Below are 17,102 nucleotides of genomic sequence, written 5' to 3'. Positions count from 1 at the left end.
TTGGCTTTTGCAGGTGATGGCTTGTTTCCTCCTGTGTTGTTGCCCTGTGGGATTTGCTCCGCTTTTCCCTGCACTGCAGCTTGGAAATGCTCAGTGGATTTTCACTAAGCTTTGAGATCAGTGTTTCAGCCTCTTTGGCTGGATACAATGAGTGTGCACAAATGAGTGAAGTATGTTTAATGAGAGGATGTTGATTTGTAGAGATGGACCTTGAGCAGTGGCTTCTCGGTCATTGATACATCCACCGGCTAGGAGTCTGTTTTGATAATTATTTTCTGGTATTCTCTTTTCACTGGAGAAAGAATCCCCAGGATGCCATCCTAGTATATCTTCTTCTCCCCACCTTCCCACTTCTATCCCTGTTTCTAGTTCTCCAGAAGAGAAGTCTGGGATTCTTTCAGTCCACCGGAAGCTGTGACCACAGTTACCTTCAAAATGTGTTGTAACCACTTCCCTTGTAGCACCCAGCACAGTCTCATTTAAGAAATGTCTGATATGTGTAGAGGAAGTATTACATTATAGTATTACATTGAATGCTATTTTTTAAAAACTTACGGAAAAATATAGGAATGTAAACTAAATACCTTTGCCCTTAGCTAAAAGAGTTTTTTTTTCCTCTAATATATTCTTGTTACTTCTCCTAAATGAGTGCTTGAGCTCCAAATATACATCAAGTCTTTTTTTTCTTTAGCTACAAGCCCTATTCCATCTGACTGAATCACCAGGCTTCATGTTGCCTCTTGTTCATGCAGGTATCCTCCAGGCAGGCTTCTCAGTTAGAGGCAGGGGAAAGACGGTGCAATAACCAGACAGCATGCTCTCCTTCTCCATCTGGTATCCTGGGCAGCCCCACAAGGTCTTTTTTTTTTTTTTTTTTTTTTTTTTTTTTTTTTTTTTTTTTTTTTTTTTGTGTGTGTGTGTGTGTGTGTGTGTGTGTGTGTGTAAGCAAGTTTATTAGAGAAACAAAAGAATGGCCACTCCATAGGCAGAGCAGCAGTGAGGGCTGCTGGTTGGCCAGGATCACATCTTTTAGGCAGTTCATATCAGTCAGTAGGGATGCCGAAGGGTGGTCTTTTGGTGGTTTTTATTGATGGTGTGCCTTTCTCTATATAAACCCTTGAACATCTTCATTGTTCATTGGACTTTGTAGTTTCTTGTCAGCCCAGGTTGGTGGTAGTGGCCTGTTGACCTGAAGGACGTCAAAGAAGAAAGAAGGAATGGAGAAATAAGGGAAAATGAGAGCTCATTGAGTGTGTAAGTGGAAATGTTTCACAGTCATTTGTAGCCCTAGAGAACTGAATATGGAAAACAAAAGAGAAGGAACAAGCAACATGGGAACATAGGAGTCACAGCATTGATGAGATCCAGGTCAGAGACAGAATTTTATCCTACAGTCACACTAAGATCTGGAACTGGTGACCTGCGTGAGAGTGTCCACTACATCTGTACATGTTCATACAACATGAACACGCACACACACTCTCTGAGGTTGGGAACAGAGGCTAACAGCAAGAGCTTGTAGATGTGCTGCAGGTCTGAGAGGAACAGTGTTCTGTTCTTGGTTTGTTCCAGAGAAATATGAAGCTCTTTCATTTATTGATAGAAATTGCCTTTGAGATCCTGTCATTTTTGTGGACTTCTCCTGTTCCTTAAGTATGTAGGATCATGGATGAGAAAGGCCTAACTTCATGGAAAGTGTGTCTGTGGCTGGTTATGGCATCTTTGTTTAGGAAAGCTTCCACTAGATGTGGCTCTCACTCGACCTTGATTCTTGCCTTTGTTCCCACTTATTTTTTGTGTGCTTGACCTTTAGTGGAGGTTATTTGATGTTTCAGGTTGTCACTAAGAATAGTGGTTCACAGGAGTGTTTTCCTGAAAGTATCCATCTAAGGCTGTGATAAAGCATTCAACAACTTTGTTGCCTCCCATCTTGTTTCTGGAGCTCCAAGGTAACCCCCAGGAAGTTACATAAATACTGATCCAGCTGTTGTTGAGGTGCAGGCCCTACCATGATTGATACCAGATTATTTGTCTGACTGCTTTGTTGAGTACTTCTGTTTCAGTATGGAGTTAGGCTTAGTATAATGTTCAGTTTATCGTTGAAAGCCTTTTGTCCCTGCCCTGGGTTATGCCATTGGAAGCTTAGCTGATTTAGGGAGGGACAGGGGAGGTAGCGGGTGAGAAGTCCTACTCTCACTGGAGATGCAAACCTGAAACACTGGAAAGCACATATGGCTCTTGGCACTAAGGAAACCTTGTTGAAGATGAAATTAAAGTTCCTCTGCTGACAGGAAATTAATCGAAGCTGAATGTAGTAGACAAGGACGCAAGCTAGACTACTTGTTCCATCACTGAGGAGTATTTTATTATTATGTAAATGAGATTAAATGCACAGTGACTGGAAGGGATTGAGAGCAGTGGAGAGAAGTCAAAGAGGTGAACAGGTTCCTCAGGATTTAAACTCTGGCTACAGAAATGTTTCTGTAACTCTGCTGCCTCTTAGTCCATCAAATGCTGAACAAGGGAAGCTCCTCTGCCTCTTCTATCACTATTTCTGCTAAGCAGTTTTCATGACGGTGATATATCGTCATCCATTCATTCCATAACACTCCTAGATCACCTACAGTAAACCAGGCCATTTGCCGGTGCTAGGCTAAATAATGAGAAACCTAGTCCCTGCCTTCCAGGAGCTTATAGTCTGGGAGATAACGATATTGGAAAGCATTAAATTCGCAGATAATCCAGCCAGATGAGAAGTGGTATTATATCATTTAGGATTATTTGGTTGAAAAATAGCTGAAACAAACCCTGACAAACTTCAGCAAAGGAGGAGTGAATTGGTAAAAAGGGAAACTGAACAGCCATAAAGGAACTTGGGAAGGGAGCTGCAGGTAGCAGGAACTAAGAGAGATGGTCTTCAAGGCTTTCTGAATCAACTCCATGCAACCTTACATCCATTGGCTGAAGATTGAAATTCCCTGCAGAAGGTATCTGATGGATCTAGCTTGGACCACTTGCCTGTTTCTTGGCTACGGGAAAGTGGGGGACTTGAATAGCCCCACTTGGACAGTATGCAATGGCAAAGGGACTGTTTCCCAAAGAGAGATGGAGTGCTAGAAAGGCAAAGACTCCAGTATCCACCTGGGGAATTATAAAATTTAGCCATTGATATGTTTCCTGGGATTGCCAGCTGATGAGCTGACATACATTTTATTTGGGGCATACTCAGTTTTGGCAGTTGTAATGGTTTGAGGCCACAAAGCTTGGAATCACCCACCTGTAGGTGCATGAATTCATCAGCACTTCTGTCCTTTTCTCTTATTCCCAGTGCGAGCAGTCCCACCTCATGAGAGAGCATGAGGATGTCCAGGAGCGAACGACGCTTCGCTATGAGGAACGCATCACAGAGCTCCACAGCGTCATTGCGGAGCTCAACAAGAAGATAGACCGTCTGCAAGGCACCACCATCAGGTACACGGCTCCAGTTGGCTTTTACTCTGCCCGTTCTGCTAAACCCTCCATCTTGGAGCTGAAGTAGCCCCAACTATTAATATTTTAACTCCAAGACCGAAGTTCTAGTTTGTAGATTATAAACTAGATTATAATGATGTTTTCTTTGTATCTAAGGCTTTTGAAGTGTGTATTTCTCTTTGCTTTGTTAATCACGTGCTTTCACCTCCCTTATTCTGTTCTGATTTGTGTCCTTACAATAACCCTGGAAAGTAGACAAGGTGGAGGTTGTCGTCCTCAGTTTGTTGATAAGGTTATGAAATCAGAAGTTGAGTGAAATGCTTTAGTCATGAGTTCTAAATGGAGCCCCTTCCGTCTTGGAGACCAGCGTCCCTGCTGCTGCTTTTATTCACTGGGTCGATGCTAAATACGCAAACTGTGTCCCTCCCTTGGAGATTCTGAGAGATTTATGAATGTAGCTTATAACTAAGCATTATGTAGGCTTCTAGATAATCTGATTATATTTTGAGCTTACCTCAAATTGCTCTACCAACATGAATTTATCCTCTTACCGGACTCATAAGGCAGGGGGCAAGATTTGACCCATCATTTTACTGGTGAAAAAGCTGGGGCTTAAAGAGAGTGACTGTCTTGTAGTTAAAATTAGCAGAGGGTAGAGGTGGGTCAGAACCCAGAATATCTCTGCTTTTACTGAATTTTCTTTTCATAACAATAACTGGTAGGGATTCTGCCTCCCTTACTTATTAATCACTTGGCCCCTAAGTCTCCTGCCACAGTGATTAGTTGGTTGTATCTGCCCTGTTCCTCAGAGGAGAGGTTTGCTTTAAATGACACTAAGCCATGGATGAGAGCATTTTCATATTCCTGGTGATGCTCAGGGAACAGCCTGAGGACAGCAAGTGGCTGGCACCTACCTTTTTGGAAAAAGAGTGCTTTGTTCACCGAATGCTTACACAAGCCACAATTTTAAAACAGTTTCAGAGGCAGCTACTTTAAACTCTCCTTCTAGAAGTCAGAGGAAACTTTGGATGCGTTTTGTTCCAACACCAAGAGTCACAGTAATGACGAGGCTTCTTGATGAGGCTGCTAATGGGCATCTGTTTTCTGGGCAAAATTGTGGAAAAGTTTTCCCTGAGCTGGAGCCACACAATAAACTGCATATTCTAATTTAGAACCTCCAGGCTTTTAAATTGTATATTGGTCTTCAGAGTGATTGTAGGTTAGAAGTACATGAGCAGAGAAGAATTTTTAAACCAAAAGAATGATTATAGCAGATTTAAAGGAGCCTGGCATAGGACACTGGCAAATTTGTGATTTTTATTAATACATGTTGCACTTTTAAACACTTGAGAAAGTGAAAGCAAATGGGCTCAGTAAGTTGTGAAAAATACAAAATGTGAAAAAATACACATCACCTAGAAATCTCAATTTCAAGATGTTTAAATTGAATGTAATGACCAAACTGCTTCACTTTGAAATGCAGTGAGCTTCTTGACTACAAACATTTATTGGTGCCTTTAATTTAAAGGAAGACTACATCTGTGGAGATGTCATATTAAATTCTGCCAGTTTGTATTATGTAGATGAGCTGGCCCCTCCTCGAGGGGATTCCCTGCAAGGCTGGAAGGCACTTAGACATGTAGACCAATGAGACAAAGGCTCTCCTTGTCCTCTGAGCTCCTGAGGCTTAGGCATCTCCCCAGCCCTCAGCACTCCAGCAAATTGGCTTGGCCTCTGAATTATTCAGGGTTCTCCAGGGAGACAGAAACCAATAGAACGTAGAGACAGATATACATCTATAAAGATGTGAAAGGGGATTTATTAGGAAGATTGGCTCATGTGATTATGGAGTCTGAGAAGTTTCACAGCAGGCTGACTGCAAACTTGAGACCCTGGGATGCTGGCAACATGACTCAGTCCTAGTTTGAAAACCTCAGAACAGAGAAGCTGATGGTGTAATTCTCAGTCCAAGCCAAAGGCTTGAAAACCTGGGGGAATGCAAGTGCAGGTCCTGGAGTTCAAACGCTAGAGAGCCAGGAGTTCTGATGTCCAAGGAAAGGAGAAGAGTATTCTACCTCCAGGAAGAGGGAGAGTGAATTTGTCTTTTCTCTTCCTTTTTTGTTCTATCCAGAACCCCAGCCAGTTGGATGGTGCCCACATACACTAAGGGTGGATCTTCCCCGAGTCCAACAACTCACACACCAGTCTCCTCTGGAAGCACCCTCACACACACATCTAGAAATAGCGCTTTAACATTTCTCTCAGGTATTTCTTAATCCAGTCAAGTTGACACCTAAAATTAACCATCACAGTCTCAGCTCTTAATATGCTGTGATGGGCCAAATGCAGTAGGAACTAGGCACCGTGGATGAACTCTAACTGCCCTAGCATACCCAGGGTCTACAGAATTGCTTGTCATACTGGACAGACACAGTGGTGGTACCATTGTAGACTTTGGTGTCACTTAAATCTGGCCTCAATTAAGAATTTATTGGAGAAGCTAAAAATCATTATTAAGGGCACAGTTTATATAAGCTGTGATATATCCACACTTAAGCTATACTGAATTGCTTAAGGAAAGAAAATGACAATCTCATAGTTTTCTATCTCAGGTCACAATCAAAGCACCAGGCACCTTCTGAGACTGCCCTGAAAGACAAATTCCACTGAACTCTCCCTCCTACAGAAACAGTTCTCCCTCCTCATCCAATAAAGCAAGTCCTATTTTGCTTGGAGACTCTCTAACTATTTCATCCCAGGTAGGAGGTGGCAAATATAATCATGTCCCATTCCTACTTCATTCTTCTTTATCTTTAGGCCTAAAAGTGGTAAAATATCATCATGTCCCAAAGAGATAAGTAGAAAATCCAACTTGGAAAGATACAAGTAAAGCACCAGAAGATATGTAAGATTCCATTAATTTACATTTAATAAAACTCAGGGAAGTTTTATTGTATGTTCCTTAGAGATCCTGGATAGACCTTTGATGCATAGTTTGCAAATATTTTCTCCCATTCTGTAAGTTGTCTGTTTACTCTGTTGATAGTTTCTTTTGCTGTGTGGAAGCTCTTAAGCTTCATTGGATCCCACTTGTCAATTTTTGCTTTTTTGCTGTTGCTTTTGGTGTCTTTGTATGGTGGTGCATGCCTATAGTCCCAACTACTCGGGAGGCTGAGGCAGGAGAATTGCTTGAACCCGGGAGGTGAAGGTTGCATGTGTGTTTATAGTAGAATGATTTATAATCCTTTGGGTATATACCCAGTAATGGGATTGCTAGGCCAAATGGTATTTCTAGTTCTAGATCTTTGAGGAATCGCCACACTGTGTTCCACAATGGTTGAACTAATTTACACTCCCACCAACAGTGTAAAAGCATTCCTATTTCTCCACATCCTCTCCAGCATCTGTTGTTTCCTGACTTTTTAATGATCGCCATTCTAACTGGTGTGAAATAGTATTTTGTTGTGTTTTTTATTTGCATTTCTCTAATGACCAGTGATGATGAGCTTTCTTTCATATGTTCATATTAATTCATGTGTGAGATTAGGAACTAAGGGTTCTAGACTAGGGAGGGAGGAATTCAGTTGGACCGATGATGACTTTATTGATAGGACTTTTCCTGTAACAGATTCTGGATTCAGTATGTTACTATGTTATACTAATCAAACTAGTATTCACCAATTTGAATAACTGAAAACTAGGCTCAACAAAGGACTCTACATTAAATTATGTTGAAATGCCAGAACTTTCCTAGTATAATCTAGAAAAAGTTTAGAAGCCTGAGGAGTCAGCAATGTTGACTGGGAGATAATGTCCTTAAAATGGGGTCCTTGGTACCACTGAACAAATAGAGTCAAAGTGGGCTTGGTTACTATATTGGTCAACAAGGGCACAATAGTAATCAAAAAAGTTTGACCTGCTAGGGATTGTTGTAGGGGCTAAGCATGAGATCTCTAGAACTGATATAAATGGGCAGCCTACTAAAGTTTTACTTGATCATTATAGTCAAGCTCTGGTCTGGTGAACAGAGACTTTACTTGTCATCACAATGAATAATCATGGCCTCATCCAATTCCCTTACCTGGATAACAAGGCAGTTATAGAACCAGAGCCCCCTGGATGAAGGGGAAGATGTATCAATCATGCCACAAGTGAGTACAGTAAACTTTCCTTTTACCCCTTCAAAGAGAATGGCAGGTACTTATAAGGGAGAGTGTGCAGTGGGGAAAAGAGAGAACCATATTCTTAAGTAGATTACTAGACATTGAATCTAAACTGATGATAGCCCATGGAGCTTCAAAATACTTGTGGTTCACAAGTCAGAGTAGGGACTTAGGAAGGTATATCAGTCAGCTTGGGCTGCCATAACAAAATATCATAGACAAGGTGGCTCACACAACAGAAATGTATTTCTCACAGTTCTGGAGGTTGGGAAGTCTAAGATTAAGACACGAGCTAATTTATTTCCCCATTGCGGCTCTGTTCCTGGCTTGCAGATGGCCACCTTCTCACTGTGTCCTCACACGGAGGGAAGAGAGAAAGGAAGCAAGCTCTCTGCTGTATCTTCATATGAGGGCACCAATCCCGTCATGAGGACCCCACCCTCATGACCTCATCTAAACCTAATTACCTCCCAAAGGTCCTGTCTCCAAACACCATCACATTGGATGTTAAGGCTTCAACATAAGAATTTTGGCATGGGCCAGGCGTGGTGGCTCATGCCTATAATCCCAGCACTTTGGGAGGCTGAGGCAGGCAGATCACTTGAGGACAGGAGTTTGAGATCACCGTAGCCAACACACCCGTCTCTACCAAAAAATACAAAAGTTAGCTGGGCATGGTGGTGTGTGCCTATAGTCCCAACTACTTGGGAGGCTGAGGCAGGAGAATTGCTTGAACCCAGGAGGTGGAGGTTGCAGTGAGCCAAGGTCACACCACTGCATTCCAGCCTGGGCAACAGAGAAAAAAAAAAAAAAAGAATTTTGGGACACAGTTTAGTGCCTGGGACCTTCTGTGACTACCCTAGAAGACTCTCCCATCCCTTATAGCTACAGGGCTAATGTAGCCAAGAATCAGACACTGCAAGTTGCTGAAAGTCAGGTTATGTCTCATTATGGACTCAGTCCAAATCATAGTGGACCTAGCGATGGCACCATCGGAGAGGTAACCTTTTTCAATGCCCTAGAGATGTGGTAAATGCTCCGAACTAGCAACAGTATATGGTGCTGTGTTTGGTGGATTGAGAGAGTGGAAGTGGCCCTTCTTATGCATACACCTTAAAATCCACTTAAAAAGTTTATGCTTCTGTTACCCTGACACCAAATGCAGACAGGGGCATAACAACAACAACAACAAAAGCACCAACTTCAGGCTAATATCACTAACGAAAATAGAGGTAAAAATCCTCAACAAAATACTAGCAAACCAAATGCAACAGCACAATAAAAAGGTCATTCACCATGATCGAGTGGGATTCATCACAGGGATGCAAATACCATTCAACATATGCAAATAAATAAACACAATATACCACATTAACAGAATCAAGGAAAAAAAATGATTATTTCAATAGATGACAGAAAAGCATTTGATAACCATCCCTTTATGATAAAAACCCTAAAATGGATACAAAAGGAACATATTGATATGGTTTGGTTCTGTGTCCCACCCAAATCTCATCTTGAATTGTAATCCCCACATATTGAGGGAGGGAGGTGACTGGATCATGCGGGTGGTTTCTTCCATGTTATTCTTATGATAGTGAATGAATTCTGACAAGATCTGATGGTTTTATATGTGGTTGACAGTTCCTCTTTCACATGCTTACACTCTCTTCTACTGCCTTGAGAAGGTGCCTGCTTCCCCTTCCGCCATGATTGTAAGTTTTCTGAGGCCTCTCCAGCCATGCTGAACTGTGAATCAATTAAACCTCTTTCCTTTACCCAGTCTCAGGTAAGTTCTTTATAGCAGTGTGAGAACAGACTAATGCACATATCTCAAAATAAAGGCAACCTATGACAAACCCATGGCTAATATAGTGAAGGGGGAAAAATTGAAGGCCTTTCCTCTAAAGACTGGAATAAGACAAGGATGCCCACTTTCATCACTGTTACTCAACGTAATACAGGAAGTCCTGGCTAGAGCAATTAGGAAAGAGAAGGAAATAAAGGGCATCCAAATTGGAAAGGAAGAAGTCAAATTTACCTTGTTCACAGAATTATCCTGTTCACAGATGATATGATCTTATATATAGAAACCCCTAAATACTCCAACAAAAAACTTCTAGAACTGATAAATTCAGTAAAGTTACAGGATACAAAATCAACATGTTAAAATCATTTTAGCATCTCTGTGCACCAGTAACAATCAGTCAGAGAACCAAATAAGTCAATTCCATTTACAATAGCTACAAAAATCTAAATTTTAGATCTAAAAAGGTATAAATTTTGATTCCTTGCTTGCACTCCTAGCAGGTAAAAAATAAATAAATAAATAAATTTTGATTCTTATATAATTCTTACAGCAGGTCCTAAACCAGGAGAGCTACGATTACTCAAAGTCCTCAACCAAGTAATTCTACCTATAGGAATATCAATGCATGTATGAATCTTATCAGAAGATGTCTTGCACCCATGAGCTGTGCCATCACTAGGTCTATTTTTATTTATATTTTCTTATTTCAGATCTCTGTTTACATCACTAGGTCTAAAAGCAGACTCCTTCAGGAGTAGAGATTGTTGATTACTTCATTAAATAAAGAATTCTAACCAGCTGAGATGCTAGCTAAAGAAAATAAGGATTTCTTAGTAGGAGAAGGAAGGAGTAAGTATCAACTGTAGCCTGTAACCAGCTATAGCCTGTAATCAGAAGCAGTGGCTAGGTTATGCATATATTCTTGCTTTTATGTATATATGCATGTCCCTTTTTCCTCTTCCTCTTTTCTCCTGTTTAATTTTTATTTATTTATTTATTTTTGAGACAGAGTCTTGCTCTGTTGCCTGGGCTGGGGTGCAATGGTGCAATCTGGGCTCACTGCAACCTCTGCCTCCTGGGTTCAAGCGATTCTCATGCCTCCCCCTCCTGAGTAGCTAGGATTACAGGTATGCACCACCATGCCCGCCTAATTTTTTGTGTTTTTAGTAGAGATGGGGTTTCACCATGTTGGCCAGGATGTTCTCAAACTCCTGGCCTCAGGTGATCTGCTCACCTTGGCCTCCCAAAGTGCTGGGATTACAGGTGTGAGCCACCACATCCAGCCTCTCCTATCATTTTATATAGGATGAGTTGGTATTGGTGAAACTCATAATTTAGTAGGTAGGTTACATATCTAGGGGGGTTTTAATAGCATTTATGTATGCTAACAGTGAAGAATCTGAACACAAAATCAAGAAAGCAATCCTATTTACAATAGCTACAAAAATTATAAAATACCTAAGAATAATTTTTTTTTTTTTTTTTTGAGACAGAGTCTCACTCTGTCGCCCAGGCTGGAGTGCAGTGGCACGATCTCAGCTCACTGCAAGCTCCACCTCCCAGGTTCACGCCATTCTCCTGCCTCAGCCTCCCGAGTAGCTGGGACTACAGGCACCCGCCACCACACCCAGCTAATTTTTTTTTTGTATTTTTAGTAGAGACAGGGTTTCACCATGTTAGCCAGGCTGGTCTCAATCTCCTGACCTTGTGATCCTCCTGCCTCGGCCTCCCAAAGTGCTGGGATTACAGGCATGAGCCACCACACCCAGCCCCTAAGAATAAATTTAACCAAAAAAATAAAAGACTGACTGGGCACTGTGGCTCACACCTGTAATCCCAGCAACTTTGGGAGGCTGAGGCAGGCGGATCATAAGGTCGGGAGTTCGAGACCAGCCTGGGCAATACGGTGAAACCCTGTCTCCACTATAATTACAAAAATTAGCCAGGTGTGGTGGCAGACGCCTGTAGTCAGCTACTCAGGAGGCTGAGGCAGGAGAATTGCTTGAACCCAGGAGGCGGAGGTTGTAGTGAGCCGAGATCGGGCCACTGCAGTCCAGCCTGGGAGACAGAGCGAGACTCTGTTTAAAAAAAAAAAAGAAGAAGTAAAAGTTCTCTACAAGGAAAATTACAAAATTCTCTCTAAAGAAACTGGAGAGGATGCAAACAAATGGAAAGATCCCCATGCTCATGGATTGGAAGAATTAATATTGTTAATCCTTTTATGCCTAGTGTTCCATTATTGGAACGCTAAGCTTGTGGGAGTTATTTATATCCTACTGCTCAAGGTCATCACCAACGTCTGATTTTTCACACACAAAAAAATTTCAGGCTCCAGCATAAATGGGTTAAAATGTTAGTACTACCCAAAGTGATCTATAGAGTCAATGTAATCCCTATCAAAATACCAATGTCATGCTTCACAGAAATAGAAAAAAAAAATCCTAAAATGTATATGGAACTACCAAAAAAAAAAAAAAAAAAAAAAAAAAAAAAAGCCCAAATAGCCAAAGCCAATCCTGAGTAAAAAGAACAAAGCTGGAGGGATCACACTACTTGAGTTCAAATTATGCTACAAAGCTGTGGCAACCAAAACAGCATAGTACTGGCACAAAAGCAGACACATAGAGCAATGAAGGATAATAGAGAATCCAGAAATAAATCCACTCATCTACAGTCATCTCATTTTTGACAGAGGTACCAAGAACATGCAGTGGGGGAATGAACAGTCTCTTCAATAAATGGTGCTGGGAAAAGTGGATATCCATATGCAGAAGAATGAAACTAGACACCAATCTTTCACCATATACAAAAATCAGAACAGATTAAAACCTAGACATAAGACCTGAACTATCAAACTACTCAGAGAAAACGTTAAGGAAATGCACTAGGACATTGAGTCTTGGCAAAGAATTTTTAGTAAGACCTCAAAAGCACAGGCAATGATAGCAAAACTAGACAGATGGGATTACATCAAACTAAAAAGCTTCCACACAGCAATGGAAATAATGAAAGTGAAAAGACAAACTACAGAATGGGAGACAATATTTGCACACTGTCCATTGGCAAGGAATATAAGGAACTCAGTAGCACAAAAAACAAATCTGATTAAAAATGAGCAAAAGATCTGAATAGACATTTCTCAAAAGAAGACATACAAATGGCCAACAGGTAAATGAAAAACTACTCAAAATCACAATGAGATATTCTCTCTCCCCAGTTAAAATGGCTTCTACCAAAGCATAGGGAATAATGGATGCTGGCAAGGGTATGTAAGAAAAAGGAAGTCTCATACACTCTTGGCAGAAATGTAAATTACTACAACCGCTATGTAAGACAGTATGAAAATTCCTCAGAAAACTCAAAATAGAACTACCATATGATCTAGTAATTCCCTTACTGGGTATATATCCAAAAGAAAGGACATCAATATATTGAAGAGATACCTGCATTCCCTTGTTTATTGCAGCACTATTCACAACGGCCAAAATTTGAAATCAATATCAGTGCCTATCAACAGATGAATGGATGAAGATACATACAATAGAATATTATCAGCTATAAAAAAAAGAATGAAATCCTCTCACAGCAACATGAATGGAACTGGAGGTTGCTATGTTACATAAAAAAAGCCAGAAAGCATAAAAAGACAAAAATCGCATGTTCTTACTCATGTGGGAGCTAAGGAAGTGGATCTCATGTAGACAGAGAGTATTTTGGTGGTTATTAGAGGCTGGGAAGGATAGGGAGGAGAGGGGGATGAAGAGAGGTTGAATAATGGGTACAAAAATATAGGTAGATAGAAGAAGAAAGACCTAGTGTTTGATAATTCAATAGAGTGACTATAATATTTTATATTTCAAAATAGCCTATAGAGAATACTTTGAATGTTCCCAGCATAAAGAAAAGATACATGTTGAAGGTGATGGATATCCCAGTTATCCTGACTTGATTATTACACAGTATAAATGTATGAAAATGTCACAGGTACCCTGAAAATACATATCTATCCTGTATCAGTAAAAAAAAAAAAAAAAGTTATAACTTCTTATTTTTGCAACTTTGAGCTCTGCTAGTTTGAAATCTTAGAGAGTTCTCCATCAGAGAATACAAAAATGATTCCATTGACTGCCACCTGTTTGGCCCTTTGGGACACCCCATGCCATGGAGCCAACAAGCAAAGAAGGGAGTTACTCTACTGGCTGGAGGAAATTGGGACACTGAGTGCTATGTCTGAAACACATGGGAATCCCTAGGATACCTTCTAGTAATTATCCAGTGGTAAGTTAGTAGATTAGAACAACCCAATACAAGTCAGGCCCAATACAAGTCAGTCCACTAAGGGCTAGTCCCTTGAAGAATAAAGATTTTGGATTACTTCATTAAGTAAAGAACTAATTCTAACCAGCTGAGATGCTAGCCAAACAAACAAAATATGGATTTCCTAGTAGAGGGAAGTTATAAATATCAACTATAGCCTCATGACCAGTTGCAGAAAAGATGGCTAGGCTGTGCATATTTTCTTGCTTCTATATATATATACACACATATGCACACACACACACCACACACACACACACACACACACACACACACGCACGCACGCACTTTTCTTTTTCCTCTTATTTTCTCCTATTATTTCACATAGGGTGAGTTGGTACTGGTGAAACTCATAATTTAGTAGGTAGGTTACATGATATCTAGGTGGGTTTGTCATTGAACTAGAAGAGTGAAGATCACTTTACAATACTATTGTTAGGAATAATGTTTAAAATTTTAAGGAAATTGAATCCTTGTAAAGTTCCAGTTAATATAAAACTCAAAAAAAATTATAAATTAAAAAATAAAAAAATTAATCAAGTTTTTTTTAAAAAAAACCTTATATCCCACACTATAAATGATGGTACTTTGGATCTGTCATTTTGAAAGTTGAACCTATTTACATTGAATCGAGGAATGACTACAGAGAAGGTTAGTCTCATTGCTACTGCGATTTAGAAATTGTGGTATGGATAAGGGGGTGCGTATGGTTGGTCACTGAGTAGCTAAAGAGGGTAGAGACTATAATAGCTGTTGTCTGACACTTGATACCATTCCCACCCCTCTCTTTATTCTCCCCAGAATCAAAGAGGGCCTGGGAACTACCTCTCAGATTCTCTTACCAGCTGGGTTCTGGATAGAGTTTTTACTCTGCCGATGAAATGCACTCACATGGGTTTGGAAGGCAGAGGGAAGTGGGAGCCATTCTCCCTCAGGCCATGGTGGTGCAAAGTCAGTAGCAGTTCCTGATCTCTGAGGGGATCACAGCCACGATGGCAAATCTGGCAGCTCTTGGTGGCCTCCACTCACCTCTTTTCTGCAGCCCTTCCAACAATTTTGCAGGCAGGGAACTAAGTTAAATCCTTTCTACTTGAAACATACAGTGCAGTTTGTTTTCCTAACTGAACCCTGCCTAATGCATCCTAAATCCTATCTCCTAGGATTAAACACTAAACACTTTATACATAAGGCCTTCTGAAAAATTTTATTCATGAATATTTTAAACAAATCTGATCATATAACATGCACTGTTTTGTAATGTGTGCTCTTTTAACTGTTATGAGTGGCTTTTTTTTAAATGTTCATCTGACTTGGGGAGATTATACAGTGGGATGGGGGAAATGGAAAAATATATCAGTAGCTCACTGGATGTGAAAAGAAAATAAAAGAAGGATTTCTAAGCAAATTAAACATGAGATCTTTTCTTTCCCAAGGAGGTTATTTTCTTTTCTATAAGCTACTCTCATAACATCAGCCTCTCACTACCAAGTCTCATGAGTTGTTCATGTTCTCTGCTTCATCTCCCCTTTGCTCGTTATCTCACTGCTGCTGTGTGGCATCTGACTCCAACTGTTTACCAAAACCCTCTTGCTATGAACTGAACTGTGGTTCCCCCTCCCCAAATTCATATATTGAAGCCCTAGCCCCCATTGTGATGGTATTTGGAGATGAGGCCTTTGGGAGAGAATCAGGGTTAGATGAAGTCAGAAGACTGGGGCCCTGTCTTAGTCCCTTTGTGTTGCTACAAAGGAATATCTGAGGCTGGGTAATTTATAAATAGAAGAGGTTTATCTGGCTCACAGTTCTGCAGGCTGTACAAGAAGCATGGCATTGGCATCTGCTTCTGGTGAGGGCTTCAGGCTGCTTCTGCTCATGGCAGAAGGGGAAGGGGAGCTGGCTGTGCAGAGATCACATGGCCTGAGAGGGATGATGTGTCAGGCTCTTTCAACAACTCGCTCTCCTGGGAACTAATAGAGTGAGAACTCACTCACCCACAAGGAAGGGCAATAATCTCATGAGGGATCCATTCCCCTGACCCAGACACCTCCCACTAGACTCCATCTCCAATACTGGGGATGAAATTTCTACATGAGAGTTGGAGGGGACAATCATTTGAACCATAGCAGGCTCTCAAGAAGGTATATTGCCTTTTTCTCATGTTTTTTTAAATTATACCTAAGTTCTGGGATACATGTGCAGAACGTGCAGGTTTGTTACGTAGGTATGCATGTGCCATGGTGGTTTGCTGTACCCATCATCTACATTAGGTATTTCTCCTAATGCTGTCTCTCACCTTGCCCCCTGCCCCCCCGACAGGCCCTAGTGTGTCATGTTCCCCTCCCTGTGCCCATATGTTCTCATTGTTTAACTCCCACTTATGAGTGAGAACATGTGGTGTTTGGTTTTCTGTTCCTGTATTAGTTTGCTGAGAATGATGGTTTCCAGCTTCATCCACGTCCCTGCAAAGGACATGAACTCATTCTTTTTTATGGATGCATAGTATTCCATGGTATATATGTGCCACATTTTTTTTATCCAGTCTATCCTTGGTGGGCATTTGGGTTGGTTCTAAGTGTTTACTATTCTGAATAGTGCTGCAGTAAACATACATGTGCATGTGTCTTTATAGCAGAATGATTTATAATCCTTTGGGTATATACCCAATAATGGGATTGCTGGGTCAAATGGTATTTCTGCTTCTAGATCCTTGAAGAATTCCACACTGTCTTCCATAATGGTTGAACTAATTTACACTCCCACCAACAGTGTAAAAGTGTTCGTATTTCTCCACATCCTCTCCAGCATCTGTTGTTTCCTGCCTTTTTAATGATTGCCATTCTAACTGGTGTGAGATGGTATCTCATTGTGTTTTTGATTTGCATTTCTTTAATGACCAGTGATGGTGAGCTTTTTTTCAAATGTTTGTTGGCTGCATAAATGTCTTCTTTTGGAATGTGTCTGTTCATATCCTTTGCCCACTTTTTGATGGGGTTGTTTTTTGGTGCATTGCCTTTTAAGAAGAGACACAAGACAGCTTGCATGTATATTCTCTTCCTCCCAGCCATATGGGGACACAGGGAGAAGTCAGCCATCTGGAAGCCAAGAATAGCCCTCACCAGAAAGCAGCCATGCTGGACCTTGATCTTGGAGGATCTAGGCTCCAGAACTGTGAGAAAATAAATTTTTATTGTTTAAGCCACCCTGTCTATGGTATTTTTTTTATGGCAGCCTGAGCTGACAAAATCACCAATGATTTCTTAAATGAAAAATCCAGTGACCTTTTCTTGTCATTGGTCCCTTTCTATGGCGTTTGACCCTAGGCTCTCTTTCCTTCCTGACGG

At 40.9% G+C, this 17,102-nt stretch overlaps 1 protein-coding gene across 4 annotated transcripts in view; it reads left to right on the top strand.

Moving 5' to 3' along the window:
• The window catches only part of MCC (MCC regulator of WNT signaling pathway), a 478,671-nt gene that overhangs the window by 342,880 nt on the left and 118,689 nt on the right, over positions 1 to 17,102 (top strand). For all 4 annotated transcript variants that reach the window (XM_054488736.2, XM_054488737.2, XM_063665146.1 and 1 more), the window contains one exon: positions 3,329 to 3,471. In XM_054488736.2, coding sequence (XP_054344711.1) covers positions 3,329 to 3,471 — 143 coding nt within the window. The remainder of the gene's footprint in view (positions 1 to 3,328; positions 3,472 to 17,102) is intronic.

The sequence above is a fragment of the Pongo pygmaeus genome, chromosome 4 (assembly GCF_028885625.2).
Source record: "Pongo pygmaeus isolate AG05252 chromosome 4, NHGRI_mPonPyg2-v2.0_pri, whole genome shotgun sequence".
NCBI classification, from domain to species: domain Eukaryota; kingdom Metazoa; phylum Chordata; class Mammalia; order Primates; family Hominidae; genus Pongo; species Pongo pygmaeus.
This window is presented reverse-complemented; position numbering and strand designations above follow the sequence as displayed.